Source organism: Diadema antillarum, unplaced genomic scaffold (assembly GCF_040938485.1).
Source record: "Diadema antillarum isolate AM-2024a unplaced genomic scaffold, OU_Dant_1.0 seq00000552_RagTag, whole genome shotgun sequence".
NCBI classification, from domain to species: Eukaryota; Metazoa; Echinodermata; class Echinoidea; order Diadematoida; family Diadematidae; genus Diadema; species Diadema antillarum.
The window spans coordinates 305,180-323,199 of NW_027271496.1; the positions used below are offsets into that span (position 1 = coordinate 305,180).

Sequence of the window (18,020 nt, forward strand, 5' to 3'; positions counted from 1 at the left end):
CACGCTTCTGTAATATCGACGATTGTTAGCGTCATCAAAATGAGAGGAGGCGTCATACAGTGAGTAGCCCTCTACGTCCATTCGGCGAACATGGTAATACAAACACTGCCAGCCGGCTACGTCCCCCGAGTAGGATACCCTATTCATTTCGGTTTCTTGTGAGTTAGATGTCAATGACAGAGGCTGAGACGTGGATGGATAATTCATGGTGTCCTAATGGACAGAAATCCGATTATGACCAGCCATGGACACAGAGAGATGGATTTAGTACTGGACCAGTCTTCTTTCCATATTCAACAGATTAAACTGCCATAGTTCATCGACATAAAAGTACAACAATCTTCTGTTTTTGTTTCCTGACTTTGCTCTTCATGGTACCTTTCGTTTCATTGGGTCTTTATCATCATCATCATCATCATCATCACCACTACCACTATTTTCTTCTTCTCCGTTTGCTTTCCCTTCTCATCCTCCTTTTGTTCTTCTTTTGAAGGTGAGGCAATTTGCACATTTTTTCTTTGTTGTACCGATGTGTTGGCTCAGTGAGTAGAGCGGCTGCCCTCACAATCGGGAGGTCGTGGGTTCAAACCCCGGCCGCGTCATACCAAAAGACGTTAAAAGATGTGAGTTGCTGCTGCCTTGTTTGCCGTTCAACAGTTGAAAAGGTTAGAGCAACGTCGATCTGGCGCTGCTCAGTGGCTGCCGGGCCCACGATCAATTGGGCAAAATGAATTTCCATTCTTGGACAATAAAATTTGGAGTTTATATCCAAAACAATTATTATTAATGTCAAAGCGGACACGATTAAATCAAAATCATGAATGACCTGATTTTTTTTTCGCTTTAAGCGAGATTCATGGTAAAATAAAGAGAAGACAATCATGAGTCGAATTCAAAATACGCCTGATAAATTATCATCATCATTATTATCATCATTATTGCTATCATTATGATTGTAATTACAATCTTATCATGGTAATGATAATTATCATTATTATTATCATCATCATAATTATCATTAGTATTAGTATAGTAGTAGTAGAATCATTATCATTATTATCATAATCACTGTTATCATCATTATCATTAATAGTAATATTATCATCATGAAACGTCATTTGTGCTTATACATATCATATTGTATGGCTAGGAAGCAAACCAGGTATAATAAGGTCTACAAACAAACAAGGTCTAATAAGACATTGTGAAACATCACGAAAAGTTTCTGTCGCAATATTGTAACAGTGAAGATTCATTATAATTAGGAGATTTTTCATTTTCTATTGACAACGTTGTGAACTAACTGATATTGTCGGAAAATTCTGAAGATGAGCAGTGAAGAGGATGAAATAAACTATATTAGTTAGTAAGACAATTACATCGTTAGTCTATTCTTCATAAATTGTGCAAAAGCTGAAAGTGGAAGCACATTTGTCAGTTTGTAATCATGCAAAGTAAGAAAGTTATAGAATTATACATTTTCGATATGAAGAGTTTTATTGCAAAATGAGCTAAGCGTCACTTTTAAACATTTAAAAGTAAGTCCATCATCAGATAGGGTAAAATCAAACCTTTCCAGTTATACCTGACTTGTGACTTAACAAGGAACATTCTAGAAGTTATTATTACAAATATACTGTATTTTCTTATTATTATTTATTTGTGTTTTTTTCGCAGCTTTAATCTCAAATATCTCAACTTAACAACAATGGACTTAGCTCGTTTTGCGATAAAACTCTTCATATTTTTATGAAACAAACTAAAGAGCAAATTGTGTGTGGCGACCATGATATTGCCTCAAATTATTCCCTTTGCTTCGAATATAAGTTAAAAAAGGTAAAGGTAGATAATTGTTGCGAATAATTCAGTAACGACAACAATCACTGCAACAAATAAACACATCATCACTAAATCCTGGACTATAAATGTTTCTTTTTCCTCCTTTCTGTGTAGTGGACTTGTGAAGCGCAGCGAAGAGATGACACAAACGTTGTAATTTGCGTACGCGATTGTGATGTGTATTACTTTTTCGTGAAAACATAATACTATTGGACTGCATTAATTTCCACACTAGTAGAAAAAAAGTCCAATAAGAATTCTAATCAGCGCATTATCTCTTTCTAATTTTTGAGTGACATGTACTGATGATTAGTTGCTAAAAAATTAATAATGTCATTTTTATTCGACAACCGCTGTGTAGGTTGCGGGTTAGGCTACTACTTCTACATCGTGTCAGGTACGACTGGCTCCCAGTCCCACACGCATACAATCACGTTCAAGCTTTTTTTTTTCCTCCACCCTTTTCAGTATACGCACAAACAGCTAAGGCGTGAGTCACAATCAAAAAAGCGCGCAAAGGAAAATTCCAAACTCAAAACCGTTGTATGATTGTGTCCTGTGGTTTGAGTGTGTGTTGTTCCTCTGGCTTCCCTTGTTCGTTTGCACAAAAAAAAAAGGGCAAATATTTCTTGCAAATGATATCCTCCAGCAAAGATGGCAGACGGAGATAAAGGCTTGCCATGCCGCTTTTCTACGTTGTTGCTGCGTTCGTTGAATCATCACACAGTCCACATGTCAGACGGAACTATCATTGTGTGAAGAACATCGGAGTGAGAGTCACACTCCGATGGGAAATGATGACTGGCAATTTTATACAAAGTTGACCTGAATGTTATCGCAACAAAATGGATGACACTCCCGTACGAAAGATAGATTCATTTGGCTGCAATGAGATCGTGAACTTGACGTGAAGTGACCAGTGCCATTGCTTTCTAATATCATTCTTCGACAGGACGTTCAAAATCTTTAAATGTCACATTAGTAAACGTTTGACAATTCTTATCCTACCAAAAGCTACTGCTTATAGTCTTTGCTGCTTTCTAAAACAATTCGTTGCTGTTTACAACGGGGCTAAGGAAATTTGTCACCCCGTATACATGTTTCATACGTTTTAAGATCATCTTGCCACTTAGTATGTCTCTCTAAAGAAGTACCTCGAATAATATGCCAAATGACAAACCGTTTTTACATGACGCATATCACAAACAGCAAATTAAACCTGCACATGAAAGGAGAAAAATGTTAGAAATCGAGGAAAGTAGACACGAGAGAGGAGAGGAGACTATAGGTGAGATGAAAAGTGATTAAAACTTTGGCATACAGCGCAAAGCCTATATAGTTCATTGACAAGTTTAAAAACTACAAAGTTCAGTTGTGTCCGTCGTTGCAAGAATGTGTTTGTCTGGTATTTGAAATTATCACAACAATATTTGCTTTGCCTTAAGTGGTATCACTCTGCTAATACATTATAATAATTCACAGTAGAATGAGATTGAATTAAGTAAATGTCATTATTCATTCATCCGTGTGTGCTATAGACGACTGTGTTATGACAGAATAGAGACGTGTGACATTGGACACTCTAATACTTTTAAAGGTGCAAAACTTGTTTTAAAATTTTTAGACCGAAGTCATCGACAGTCTTTGTTCTCAAAACAAAATTACTTCTCCCTCCATTCACGAAAGATGTACAGACACTGCTACTATAAAACTATAGACGGATAAAACAAATGTAACAACTGGAGATGTACGTGACAGACATTGTAGCATACATACACGTCATATGCTGTGTAAAATGGGACGAAAGATGACGGGCAGACGTTTGGGAAGACTGACACCATAAAGGTTGGTGTTTGATGAAGCGCGTACAAGAAAGAGTTGGAGCGTACAGTCGTGTCTGGTATAAGAAGCCCCTAAGGTGCTCTATGAATATGGACTGATGAGAACTTCCCAAGGGAATGGCGGGACATTTTTTTTTCTTGACTTGATAATCATTGAAGAAAGGAGAGGTGGAGTGTATTTTTTCTCTATGTATTTTCATTTCTTCATTCCCTCATCGTCTGAGGAGAAGTAGCCTACATTGCCATGCCTCGCATCAGTAGCGGGAACAACTGTTCGTGCACCGATTTTTACTCGACGCGGAGTGACAATACTTCAGGGTTAATCACCGACGAAGCAGGTCAACCGGAGGGGTGTCAGGCCTTGTTAGCGCGCCAAAGACATCAGGTATGCCTCGGGCAATGGACAAGAAAGAGCCTTCTCCACCAACTCCATCATAAATGGCTTGGGTAAGCCGCTTGACGAGGCGAATGAAGGATGAATTGGGGAATAATTTGTACACGAAGATGATCCTCGACTTTCTCATTCATCAATGATTTTTGCATCTCTCTTCATTCTCTCTCTGTGCCACCCTCTTATCCCCCATCCTACCCCATCTCCCTTTTCTCCCTAGTCAATCCGGTCTCCGCTTCTTCTTCATCTTCTTCTTCTCCTCATCTTCGTCCCTTTTAATAGTCTATACTTCTCTAATCCCAACCAGAGCTCCGACATGGAAATCTGTGAAACAAAACGCCAAAATTTTGATTTCAAAATGGCAGTGGGATTGGGCACTCGGGCTAAGGGTGGGATGGGCAATTTTGCCGCCGGCGATAAACGAGAAAAAAAAAAACTAGCGATGGGCTTTCTGCGATCTCCTCCCTTTGCATAGGGTCTAAGCTGCTCACAAGCCGATGCGAAACGCCACTGCAATGGCGCAGGCAGACTCTAGCGCTCAAGCTCACGACCGCACCCCACACCTGTGCCCGGTGGGCAATTGCTAAGCTACAGAAATCGGGAAACCAAGATTCCTTGCCCGGCCTCTCAGGGTCAGATGATCACTGGGCAAGGGAAAGGAAAGAAAGATAAAGGGGGAGAGGATGAGATAGAGATGGGGGGGGGGAGCTGGGAGAGAAATAGAGGGGGAGGGGTAGTCAAAATGGGGGAAAAGGAGTGAAAGTCTGAGTTCCTTTACCGGTGAACTATATCAAATGATCTCGCATCACTTTTCCAGCCATGGTTGAGGAGGAGGAGGACGCGTGTAAAGGGGCTAAATGACGGGGAGACTTGCGGGGAGGGGTGATGAGGGCTTAGAGAGTAAGAGACGAAATACTATGTCCAACAAAGTATCACTTTGAAAAGAGCAAAACACGAATGGATCTGTACTTGTGTCATATCCCTTCTCAGTGAAAGAAATATTATGCTAAAGTAGTATGGCGCCGGAACATTCTGTGATGTGCATTTTCATATGGCTATGTTTTGTTTTTGCTTATTTGAAATAATTATTAATTTAATGTAACCCTAGTTCATTAAGAACAAAATCACTTTGATCGTGGCACCCACAGTCATGTACGCGCAGACTCTCCCCCTCTCTCCTCTCTTTCCTCGGATTGTATAGTTTCTTCTCTAAACGAGGGTATAGCATCGATCGTGACGCGTAGCCCCGGTGATAACATTGAAACCTTACCCCAGACCCGAGCCCATCCACTGCCATTGCGCCCCTTTGTGCTGTCTACGGCGCGGGGAGCGGCCGCGAGGCGCTCTGTATACCCGATACCATGCGAGTTTTCTCCCAACTGGAGGTAATGTTAATCACAATCAGACCAGCGTAACAACATCACCGAGAAAAAAAAACAGACCGAGAAAAAAAGAAAACAAGGACAAAGGAAAATAAGAGAAGGGCAGGTTAAAAAAGGAAATGGTTGGTGAAGGAGAACAGGGAAAAACAGAGAGGGAGAGGGGAAAAATCTGAAGAGGAAATTCGAAGAGGAAATGCTAAATAAATCAGGAAAGATTGCCATCACATACATCACGTGAAAATAGAAAATGAGAAATGGGGATAAAGAAAACAAGATGGATTGAGTTTGTTCTCATTTTTAACACCAAGGAGGGGAGGGGGAGATAGTAAGAATGGAGAGAGACGGAGAAAGGGAAGGAGGGAGAAATAGAATCAGAGGGGGAGGGGAAGTTCTGATAAAAGTGTATGATGAACATTAAAATTGCGCACAAAATAACACAAGAACCATGTTGACGAAAATCAGTAAAGATCCTGAAATATCTATTCAAACCTAACATCCTCTATGTTAATAGCTCCTATCAGCTCCCTAGATGGCTATGTCCCAAACGCGGGACCAACTCATGTCTCCCGTGTTGTCCAGTGTTTTGCTTGACGCTCCCTATCATCCCAATTCGTGTCGCTACCAGCCCCCCTTTTTTCGCCTCGTACCCACCACCTTCTCCCCGCTATATCGGTAGTTCACTTTATCCTCAACCTCTAACACGTTCTCGCGTCCAGCATCCTTCTACCAGTTCTTCATCTCGCTTCTTACATCCAGGACCACGCCGGAGGCTGGGAAAACTTTAGCGAGATCGAGTGATCAGCGAGGGAAACAGAGACTCGAGTTGGGAATTTGCCGCATTCTCGAATTACGCAATTTGCCTGAAGAGAATACGGTGCGATATGTTCATACTCGGTTCAGAAAAATCTTAGTCTTCATTCATTTTTTTCTTCTCTCTTTTTCCTCACCTACTCAGGCTTCTCCCCCCCCCCTACAACACACACACACACACACACACACACACACACACACACACACACGCCCACACACACGCTCCCCTCCATATCTGCACCTTACAGGGAAATATTGGCTAGCGCGGGAGAAAGGATGACGGCTTGACAGAGAACAAGGTGGGGGATGCATAGAGTAAGAATCCTACTTCCTGTCACCAGCAAGCACAAACACACTCCTCTCGAAACGTAACCATGACAACGTTATTCGCTGTGACATATGCATCAGTCAATTTGCTTAATTGCGCAATATTTCGATAACGCAAGAGGCTACTAGTACTAATATCATTTCGACCCATTCATATACAATATATGTCGATACATTCATACAGATATTTTGACATATATCGTGGTCATAAGAGTGATGATAATAATGATCTTCTTCTTCTTCTTCTTTTTCTTCTAAATATCATCATTATTATCATTATTATTATTATCATTATTATTATTATTACTGTTACTATTACTATTACTATTACTGCTATTACTACTACTGCCACTACTACTGTTATTATTATCATTATCATTATTTTAATTAGGATTGTGATAGAATGATATATAACAATGATGATAAAGAGTAATAATTTCATCAACGATAACCACTATGATGACTATTTGAATCAATACTAAATAGGTACTCGAGAGTAATACTAAATAGACACAACAATGAAAAATGTGTGACAAAATGTATCTCTGTTGTTGATAGCAACCATGGCGACAATGATGATGATGTTCGTCATCATCATCTTCATCATCATCATCATCATCATCATCATCACGATCATCATCACCATCATAGCCATCATCATCATCATCATCATCATCATCATCATCGCTATCATCGTCGTCGATTTTATCTGCATATCTGAGCATGGCACCTATGCTAGGCACTCCCCTTGCGATTTACTGAAAAACAAGCCGAGATAATATGACAACGGACCTCTCACAGACCATCAAAAGCATCAAAGCTTTTTGACGCGATTCCCATGGACAAGAAGGAGTCCAACTTAAGGAGAAAAAGCACAAAACAACAACAACAACAACAACAACAACAACAACAACAAGATAAGAATGGGTAAGCATCGGACCAGGGATTTCGTTGAGAGGCAACAGTTTTCGGAAGTGGCCATGTCGGCTCGTCGAGTGGCCGAGGGAAGTCTGGGTTATGTTGTTTTGGACGACCCCAAAGTCTTCCCCTCGCGAAAAGAAACCTCGCTGTCTCGAGGGACCCTCTCGGAAGTTTCCTGCGAGAGTCGAGGAGCTGTGCCCCGGGCGCCGCCCCGGGCCGGACATGGCTTTTGCGTTTGAGTCAAGGAGAGACATTGTTTAGAGGTTGTTGGATAGTGGAGGAAAAAGCAGTGACGGATGACTGAGGGGCGTAGGCGGGGGGGGGGGGGGGGGGGGGGGTGAGTCAGATGCTGAATTCTTGATAGAGAGTGGACATAATACAATCCAGCATCGACCATGCTGTGAAGATGTCCATCAGTATGATTTTCAAGATGGAACGAATGACTAGATGGTGTGCAAGGAAAATCTCGGAACCCTTTGTTCAGTAAGACCTTTCGAGGTTACACCGGACACGGAAGTACTTCTTGGGTCATACAATACGCGTAATAGGCTTTGATTACTCGCTGAATATTTATTTCATTAAGCTTTTAAGAATAGTGTTTGGAAATTATTTGCAAAGTTTCAATACCCATTAACAAAATTTTGCGCGCTAATCCTATGTTTCTGAGGCATCGTCTGTAGCGGACTAAATTGTACTTTTGCAATTCAAATAAATGCTTACTTGTGGTTGAAAGAGTCACACAATGGGCCTAATATACTTTGATTAGAGATTGCATACTTTATCCATTCAACTTTGAAAACTAGTGTTAAGAAATTTTATTCACAAAGTAACAGTATACTCATCGACAAAACTTTGTACGCTTAGTTTTTGTTTCTGAGCAGACTTAGGCATCAACTGTAGGGGAATTTTATTGTATTTCTACAATTCAAATCAATCTTTACTTGTGGTTTGAACGGTATATATTTTGTGCGAAATCGATTCCGACATTAAAGAAAGTATGTATGCGATCCCAACCAGACTAGAACAGTGTCATCTGCTCAGACCCCAGAGAAAATATATGCATATGTTACTGATCTTTGTTTCACTTGGTATTGCCGATTTGATGCTGGCATCACTAAATTGACAGTGTCATGAGGAAGGGGTATATCATCAATTTCTGCCGTAGCAAGTCAGCTCATACATAGTAAAATCTAGAATGTGAACATTTATTCATTATCTCAATTCATTCAGTCCATTCTTCACTCTAGAGACAGACTGCGAACGTCGAAAAGATTCAGATGAGTCCGGTGACTGGAGTTTAGGTTTAAAGGCAAAATCCTCCCCAATACCTTAAAAAACCTTGAGATCTTACAGGATACTTAACCAGACAACTGATAAGCAGACTATAACTGTTTGGAAGGATGAATTCTTCTATAAACTCCGCGATTTCTAGTAAGCCTAGTATTTCTATTTTACGTGGAACTCTCGCACTGCCAAGTGAACCTGTCGAGTGATTGGATAATATTCTTATTAAGATCATAATGGTACTCGTCGTTTTATCGTCAATTTGATGTTATATACATAATCGTCATAGAGGTATATATAATCACCATAGAGAACCCAACAGTATTTGCAGAAGCATTAGGCCTACCTTTCGTGAATTTTGATGGGATTCAACGTTGTTTCATCTTTAACACTCATTTTTTACAATAAACCCATTCTGAATTCAGCTTTTATAAACAGCTACAACTAAAAGAAAAACACACGCTGGCTGTATACAATACATGCAGAAACTGAAAGGCATTTTAAACCACGAATATCAACGTACTTAGTATATGTTTGAAAGCTTACATGAATATTCATGTATATAAAAATGTGAGTACATTTGGCTGGAAATTAAACGTGCATACAAGCACTTACCAATCAAATGTTTATTGAATGAACAACGGAAAGTTTTCCACAAATACGAATTGTAAATATGGAAAAGCAAATTTTGCAGTGAAAAGCAAAAAAAAAAAAAAAATCATGAGCTAGAGGCAACATAATAATATGGAATCTCCAAACAGCGTCTCTTCATGGAAATGTATTTACACTGGACCTAGTATGCTGTATGCATTATTAGACTATTTTGAAATCGTATCTTTAGACATATATGCACAGGAAAGTAATGATTAATGAGCATATATATATATATATATATATATATATATATATATGTGTGTGTGTGTGTGTGTGTGTGTGTGTGTGTGTAACTGCAGAAAGGGAGTAAGAGTGAGAAAGATGGCTTTGTATCTATCTATCTATCTATCTATCTATCAATCCATCTATCTATCTATTTATCTGTCTATCTATTTATCTTTGTGTTTATAAACATGATATAAATTATAAAGCTAAGTGAGAGAGAGAGAGAGAGAGAGAGAACCGAAATGATTCTTTTGTTTTTTGATTAGTTTGTATCATATGCAGTCATTCATATCGATTTCATATGTTAAATAAGAAAGATGGGGAAATATACGAATACATTAAACGTTGTGTGTATTTGATATTCTGTATTTTATGCGTGTATGTGTAATATTCCTCAGTGCGATTTCAGTTATGCGTGTGCGCATGGGTGAAGACACGGCGGGGGGCATTTGGGAACAGCAACTCAAGACCAGTTTTGTGTGTTCTGAACATGAAAACAAAGCGCTACGTGATGGAGACGGAGCTGGCGACGGTCATTAGCGAAAAGCGGTGCTCAGTCGTCTGCCAAACTTGCAACCTCTTATCCCCTACCCGCCCTTTTGGCGTAGCAACCGTCGTCTACGGGAGACGGGTTGCAAGCTGTTCGGCGGTTGAACGGCTTCAGGTGTGAGGGGCGCACGCTGCGACGCTGCATCGTCCCTACAGGTGATACGGCGCGCACACCGCGCCGAATCGATTGATCAACTACTGTCACTCATCCACCATTGCGACTAGCTTTGCTTCAAGACGCCTACAATCTAATTTTGATGTTTCTAACATTATATAGCACGTACATTCATGGTCAATAATTCCACTGGAACAACTAGGTACATACGACCTTTATCTCTCACAGCAAAGTTGAACTTGATAGATTTTTGAGCTAAACAAACACTGTGTAGTCATCATATCAGTAAACGTCGTCAGAATAATTATTATAAACATTATTTTTACATATGAATCACAAAGCAGAGTAACTGCTTTGTAACATGTTTCTAACTTGGTTTTGCTGTTCTTCTTTAGCCACATTCATGGAACATGAATATATCTCTTTTGAACACACTGTAATTAAGGAAGTTATGCCCGTTTAAGAATGTCGCAAACTCCAGTACCACAGTCTACAATGGACACCACTAAAAAGATGTCTCAATAGTCACGTGATTTCGACGTCACGTCACGATGCGCACTGTTTTGTCTCACTCCTCACATAACAAGAAACAGGTTTTCCGCGACTCTGCCTTGCATTCACAAACATTCTGATCTGCTCTATTAATGATTTACATTCTGGTTAAGGTCATCGTTACTCAGGTCGTCTTACCTTCGACTAATGAGGTAAATAAGGTGACATTTGCAGCTTTTCGTCTTCCAGCCGGCAGATTTAGTCCGATCTTCTCGAGTCTCTCTCGAAGATATCTGCCGCCATTCTTCGACTTTGCTCTGTAAGGAAGGAAATAGACGAGATTTAGAGGATGAAATATGAAGTGAAGATGCGAACGTCTCTTTTTTTAATGTGATAGCGGAAATATACTTCGAATAAATATGAACAATGTCTACAGCTTGTTTTTTTGCATACAGATGAATGTGGAGTAAACTATATCCTCAAATGCTTCGGTGTGCTGTTAACGAACTTGTCTGAAGTACTGACTACTGCTCACATGATGTGTATAATATTGTACTCTAAAAGCTACGATCATCAGTACGAACAAAGAAGAATAGAACTACACATTTTGAAAGATTTTGCTTCTTTTTTTGTTTACTAAGGTGTTTTCAAATGTTAACAATATTTTTCAACTGTTACTTTTTCTCGTCTTTTTATGGGATTTCATCTTTCTGTAACCTTTATCTTCTTTTGTGATTAACACTTTAAGAAAAAGGAAAAATCATTCTTTGAGACAGCGTGACATTGTGTGTATTGACAACACAATTCGGTTCTAATTTGGTGAAGTTGTGAATGAACAAAACTTATTTACTTGACTCTGGAGATACGAGCACATAATTTGAAGCCCTAAAGATTGCTCGTAAAGCAGATTTCAAGCTCGCCTGTAGTAAACAAAATACAGTGTGGTCACAACGCTGTACATATTATGTATACAAAAGAGTCACAAGTAATTATCCATATTGACCAACGTTATTCAAGGAGATAAGGCAATACAGTAGCTAGATGTCTTTGTGAAGTCTATCCTTCAGAAGTGGTGATGCTACCAACTCTTTGTGAAGTCCCAAAAGTGTTTTTTCACCCCGCTGTGGTAACTGTTTCGTTTCCTGATCATTCCGCTCAGCAGATTACCCATGTATTCACCACGGGAGAGCATCGCCTCGCTGTAGACCACGATTATCCCTTTTTCTGCCCCGGGGATAAAGCGCAGAAAAGACAGTCCACACTCTATGACTATCAAACCAAACTAAATCAAACGGGACGAAACAATAAAGACCGCCAAAATCGTCGTCAATTTTCCGCTCATTAAACTACATTGAAAAAAGACAGAGCCCACATTTTATTTGAAAGAGAGAGAGAGAAAAAATACTCTTCAATTTGAAAAACGTTCTTTACCTACTAGTTAATTGTTGTGTCATCCATTTCCTAAAGTGAATGGACGAGCCTGACACCAGAAGGGTCGTGTGTGCTCTCAGGGAAAAGTTGTCATACATTGTCTTGGTCCTATTCATCGGCTGAATTACGTCAATTAGCCGATTCGTATTCAGATTACGTATTTTGTATCTCCACGAAACTGACAAGGAGCAAGCATCACAAAGTGAATAATTACACATTCTAGATGTAAACAACTCATTTGAGTCGGTCTTGGTGAAAGAATAGTAAACTTTGGCTAGTAGTTAACAAGCATATTGGGACAACTACTGGAGAGAGAGAGAGAGAGGGGGGGGGGGGAGACATCTGATTTAAAACCCGACGCCAGCTGCTTGTCTTTAAATCAGGATTGTTCGATGAACATATGCAAAACCAAACGAGTGTGCTTTTCAGAAGATTCAACAGGTGAGAAACTCTGATTGTTCGATACCACCTGTTTCTTGAATTTTCCGACCGTTTACATTCCGTACCATTGTCTCTGTACAACTCTAGGAGTGGCCAAAAAAATTAAACACGCATTAATTCATTTTAGTGACTGTTCTCATCCCCTGTAGGAATTTATACCAAGAATACAATTTTGATCATTTGAGTATTATCACTATCCATAATACAAGAGGTACAAAACGAATTCATGGTATAATTCCCTAATTTTGCTTTACTCGATGGGACCGGCGATCGAGACACGGCTGAGAGAAGGGCTGGCTGGCCTGCTTTTCAAAAAGAAGGGACAAAAAAGAGCAGAGAAGAGAAGCATCGTGGATAAATAAGCTGTTTGTTTGTAATATTCCTTCGTTTTGCTCTGTTTCTTAAGAAATACACGTACTTGACATTAGTATATTTGTGAATGAGACGGTTTCCTCAGTAATTAGGATCATCAAGAAATACTATATTCCCCCCTGTGTATTTTCGCTAACTGCTACGGGAATGTTTGGAGTTGCAGCAACGCACGTGCGATCTTAGATTTGTATGAAAAATGAAGCTTCCAAATCCATTTTCTCTTCGGGAACCATCAAACGATCATAATGTTCTTCTCTGGACATTCACGCATGATACGACTTGTGTGTGTACACCGCCTTTCTGTGCCCGTGTGTTGTGGTGATGCTCACAATATCTTGGATTCTTGTGCGCAGGCTGATTGGATACGAGGCGTTGAGGTATAGTGCGATGTCAACGTTGACGCCATTATTATCATTGGATGATTTTGAGGCTGCGTAAAGTGTGAAACAAATTTGTATCAGCCCACAATGAGAAAAACAAACACACAAACACACACCACCTCCCTGCACACACACACAAATCACAAACACACAATACTGCGTTTTCCTGCCCTCTGCTTTTTCCCCATTTCTTGCAACTTTCCTTCTTCTCTTTCTTCTTTTCTTATTTATTTGTCCCCTGAGCTGATGGCTTCTGCTTACCAACAAGGTCAAAGCAGCCATATTTTCTCGTTATTGTGATTTTTCTTTCTATATGCTCCGTAGGTGATATCTTCTTCCTCCATGGCTCTCAATTCTATTCTTACTCTAAGCTTCACGATGATATCATATCGTTTTCGTTGGAAGGGCGCGTATCCGTGTCCAATCTACATCATTACAAAACATACTCTCGTATTTCATTTTAAAGTTGGGCTACTAAGACCTTTCATATCCAGAAGAATAAATGTATTGGATGGAGAAGAAATATACGGCTTGGGGGAGTGATATGCGGAGGTAAAACTCACAAATTGGATTTTTTTTCTTCATTTCTTTCATTTGAAACACTGGCCGAAGAATAACGGTTAGGAAGGGCAAAGTAGGATTGGAAGCTGTGTGCATAGAGATGGAGATTGGAAGAGAACCCGACGGAGATACTATTCGGACGAACCCGCGAAGCTTTCCACGCGTCTCAGATTCTGTGAAAATTCAATACAATTTATCAGTATAGCTATGGTGTCTGAATCAGGCTCGCTTCTTATTATCATTACCGTAAAAAGCAATTTATCCCGACACCGATCCACGCTGGTCACCCCAAACAAACTCTATTTAGGTCAATGAAGTTGTTATCTTATCCCGGAGAACGTGGACGCTTATTAAGTGTCACCAGACTGAGATCGCCGGGATAGCATCCCGGGTCCGCAGTCCTGGAGGATGCGTCCCCTCCTCCTCTCTGAGCGAAAGAAGGGGTGGGGAAGATAGAGTGTAAAATGGATGGAGAGAGAGATGGAAGGAGAGAGGGAGAGAGAGAGAAGGAGGGAGAGGGAGAGAGAAGGAGGGGTGGAGGTAGAATAAGTATGGAAGAGGAGGAGGGAGGAGGAGAGAGAATAAAAAGCAGCATAACCTGTGTATGCGCGGTGTCTGTGACCCGTGCGGCCGGGAGGGAATCGGAGCTGGTGAGTTGAAGGCTCCCATCGCCCAGGTGCGCGGAGTTGCCCGCTTTCCAGTAACCCTACACCGGGGCCGTGGATGACCCTGCGTGGAACCTAGCTGTTAATTTGGGTCGAGAGTTTCCTTCCGCCCACCTCCTTACTAGCCTTTCTTGAAAAAAAAAAATCACAAACACAAAAACATAATCCTCATCCCTCCCTTCTTTTTAGTATAGACTTGACGAAAATAAATATGCTATCTTTTTTTTTTCGCATAACAGCAACTCCATCATACAACATGTAGCATCAGTAAGAAGAGTTGCTATTAATTGCTCCATGCTTGATGGTCAGACGATTTGCTCCTTTTATTTGAATGAATCAATCTAAACAAATTGATAAATCAAGTGTTCTGTGCAGCTTGTGATTTCACACGATGTTCTCCCATCCATCTTGACCATAGGGCGACGGAGAATAACGCACAATGATCACACAGTATAACATGAGCCCAAACACTTGATGGAAATCAAAAGATGACATGAAAACATAGCTTGTAACACGATGTCAGTCTCAGCTTATGCCATACTATCACGGTCAAGCCTCATTTGTTCCTTCGCTTTTTTGAGAGTATAAAGATATTCTAAAATACACTACGTCGATCCCACATTCACTTGTTTTAGCCCTTTCTGTCTGCGCCAATGACTCAAATATGCACAAATTTCACCACATACCTATGGACAAGAAGATAACGTGGCAAGGGTTTAAAACTACCGGGGGGCTCACCTCCCTGAAACTACGAATGCCATGCACGCATCTTGCTGACGCCACTAGGCATGCGCATAAAGCTTTCTTCTTACCTCGACATCTTGGGGGGGGGGGGGATCTTGGCATGATACGTCTGCGGATCTGTGAATTATTCAACTCATCATGTCGTTCTCTTGATTACTATGAGTAAAAAAAAACCGAAGCGATTGCTTTAGATAATATTGGCCTTAATTTAGTTAGACCAAGGAGGTACTAGGCGAAGTACCTCTTTGGTTTAGACCATAGGCCCCTGTCGCACAGGATGTCAAATAAATCTCCTGCTTGAGAATTGTTGCATTCCCTTTGAAGAAGATTATTTCTCGTTCAAAGATGTCTACATATTGGACTGGCGGCATGAAAGACGTTGGTGGCAGCATTTTTTTTCTTAACCGATGATCGCATCAAATAGTTTGGAGATTGCCATAATTATCTTGGTTTCCAAGTAGCATCCGATACTGCTGAGCATCTGCCCCTAAGCTAACGTGATTGCCTGTGATACGTCCATCACCGATATAGTCCGTGTAGCGAGGGCTGTAACCACAAGGAACATGTCATAATAATAATAAGATACTGGACATGATTTTGGGACACCACCAAAACCAAGCAAGCAAACAAAGAAAAACGAATTTTAACGAAGATTCGCTGCTCTTTCACAAATTTAGCTTCCCGGACTTATTATCTGTTTTATGCTAGAGTGACTTAAAATAGACCCAAGACAACAAAATCATGCAGGTCGTGCAATGCGAGATCCGTATCACGTTTAGATGAAGGTTTCAATCCAATAGCGTTCTCTGAATAGATAAAAGTTACCAAGCCATAACTATGTCGGAATAATAATACATTCTTCTTTTCTTCCCCTCCACCGCCACTATCTCTATCCTTAATGGAGTCCAAAAATGTAAACAAACATTTACTAACCAGGCAAAGGACAAGGTTTAGAGACAACATGCTCGATTGTAATAAAAATAGAACCAGTAAAGTATCGCCGCTACCCGTGATAACTAGCGCCATAGTCTCAGGAGGTAACACAACCCCAAACGACGCACAGACGTAAAACAATAACTTGAATTCCGCCCTCTATGGCGATTCAATTGAAGAGCTGTGGGCAGAGTTTGATTAGCGTCTTGTTGTATTCACTCCATCACGGCCCCTTGTATGAATGTCTTTCTCCCCCCCCCCCCTTTTTTTTCTCTCTTTTACTCCGGCTTGGCGGATTCATTTTCGATTAATTCAACACAAAACGCCAATCAGTCAATCTACGAAATGCATGTGGATAAGTCATTATCAGTTGAACGACTGGGAGTAGGGGGAGATTGAGCAAAAAAAGCGAGAAAGAAAACCTCAGAGTCTGTAAATGAGCTAGGATGTCGTCGAGTGATTACACGAAGCCATTGCGATATTGATTTTGACCTCCGATGACGTGGGGTCAGGGTTCACGGGGTCACGGAGGAGTCGTCGAGTCGAGGAAGTTGTCTCGCCCGTAGCTGGTCCATTAACCCCGTGTTCATTTCTAAATGGACCGCGAGCTCCCCCTGATCGGAGATGTTCAGCGATTTGAGAGAATTGCCAAAGCACAACGGAGCGAACAGAGAAGGTGGGAACCGCTTTTGGCAGCTGGATTATACGATTTTTAACTTTCTCGATGAAAATATACATCACTTTCACCTAATCTTTTAGTGCTTTTTAATTTCGAAGAAGTATAAGAGGCAAAAAAAAAAGAATAATGAACAGCAAATCAAAACAAAACAAATACCGAAAGTAAAAAAAAAAAAAAAAACTAGAGATAGAACTAATAGCTGAAAAAATGGTACCAAGGAGCGTCAAAATTTAGTACTGAATTTTTGCCACTTCTTCATTCAAAACCCTCTTGCACGGTGATGCCTGTTGATTGATTGAATCGAGAAGATGATGCCCAGTTGATACGAGATTATCATACATTGAATATTATAACAAGAACCATTCAAGCCAGTAATGATAATGAGAGATCATCTCATGAAATTCTACATTAGCATCTTTGTCTGGAAGACGTTACACGTGAATGCTGAATGATTTCAATGGTAAAAATTATATTAAATGGGTCACCTGAAGTGGGTAATTCATGACATTAACATGATTTACGAGTGGGGCTAAATCTTTGAGTGTGACGCGTTGCAGGGCAATTATATAACCATGGAGTAATAACTCCATGGCATAACCATGGAAGGGCCCTGGGTATAAATGTCTATCTGGCTGGTGGGCATATATATGCAACAAATTTGTCAGGCAGAGAGGACATAGTATTATAATGAGTGCGCGTGTGTTGGCCATGGCGAGACGAATTTAACTGCTGTATGAGAACATTCTGACTAAAATGTGATGTTGCTTCTACAAGCGGACGGGTAACAGTTTGCTGAAATACAGCCGTCAAACTGAGCTGAAACATATCAATACTAGCGTACAGATTATTGTGAGGATGCAAACGCGGTATCTAGGCCTTCTGGGGTTACTTCGGGTCATAAAAACCTTTCGCTCCTCTTTCCTTGTTCTTACGGGGTAAAAACCCGTCGCAAGAAGAGCGCACGAGGTTGGAAGAAATCGCCGC

The 18,020-nt window shown here is 40.5% G+C and overlaps 1 protein-coding gene across 1 annotated transcript in view; it reads right to left on the reverse strand.

Annotated features, from left to right (window-relative positions):
• Positions 1–18,020, reverse strand: part of LOC139734935 (transcription factor AP-2-alpha-like) — a 123,130-nt gene that overhangs the window by 3,077 nt on the left and 102,033 nt on the right. Inside the window, exon 8 of the mRNA XM_071645712.1 lies at positions 11,029–11,147. Within this exon, the coding sequence (XP_071501813.1) occupies positions 11,029–11,147 (119 nt within the window). The remainder of the gene's footprint in view (positions 1–11,028; positions 11,148–18,020) is intronic.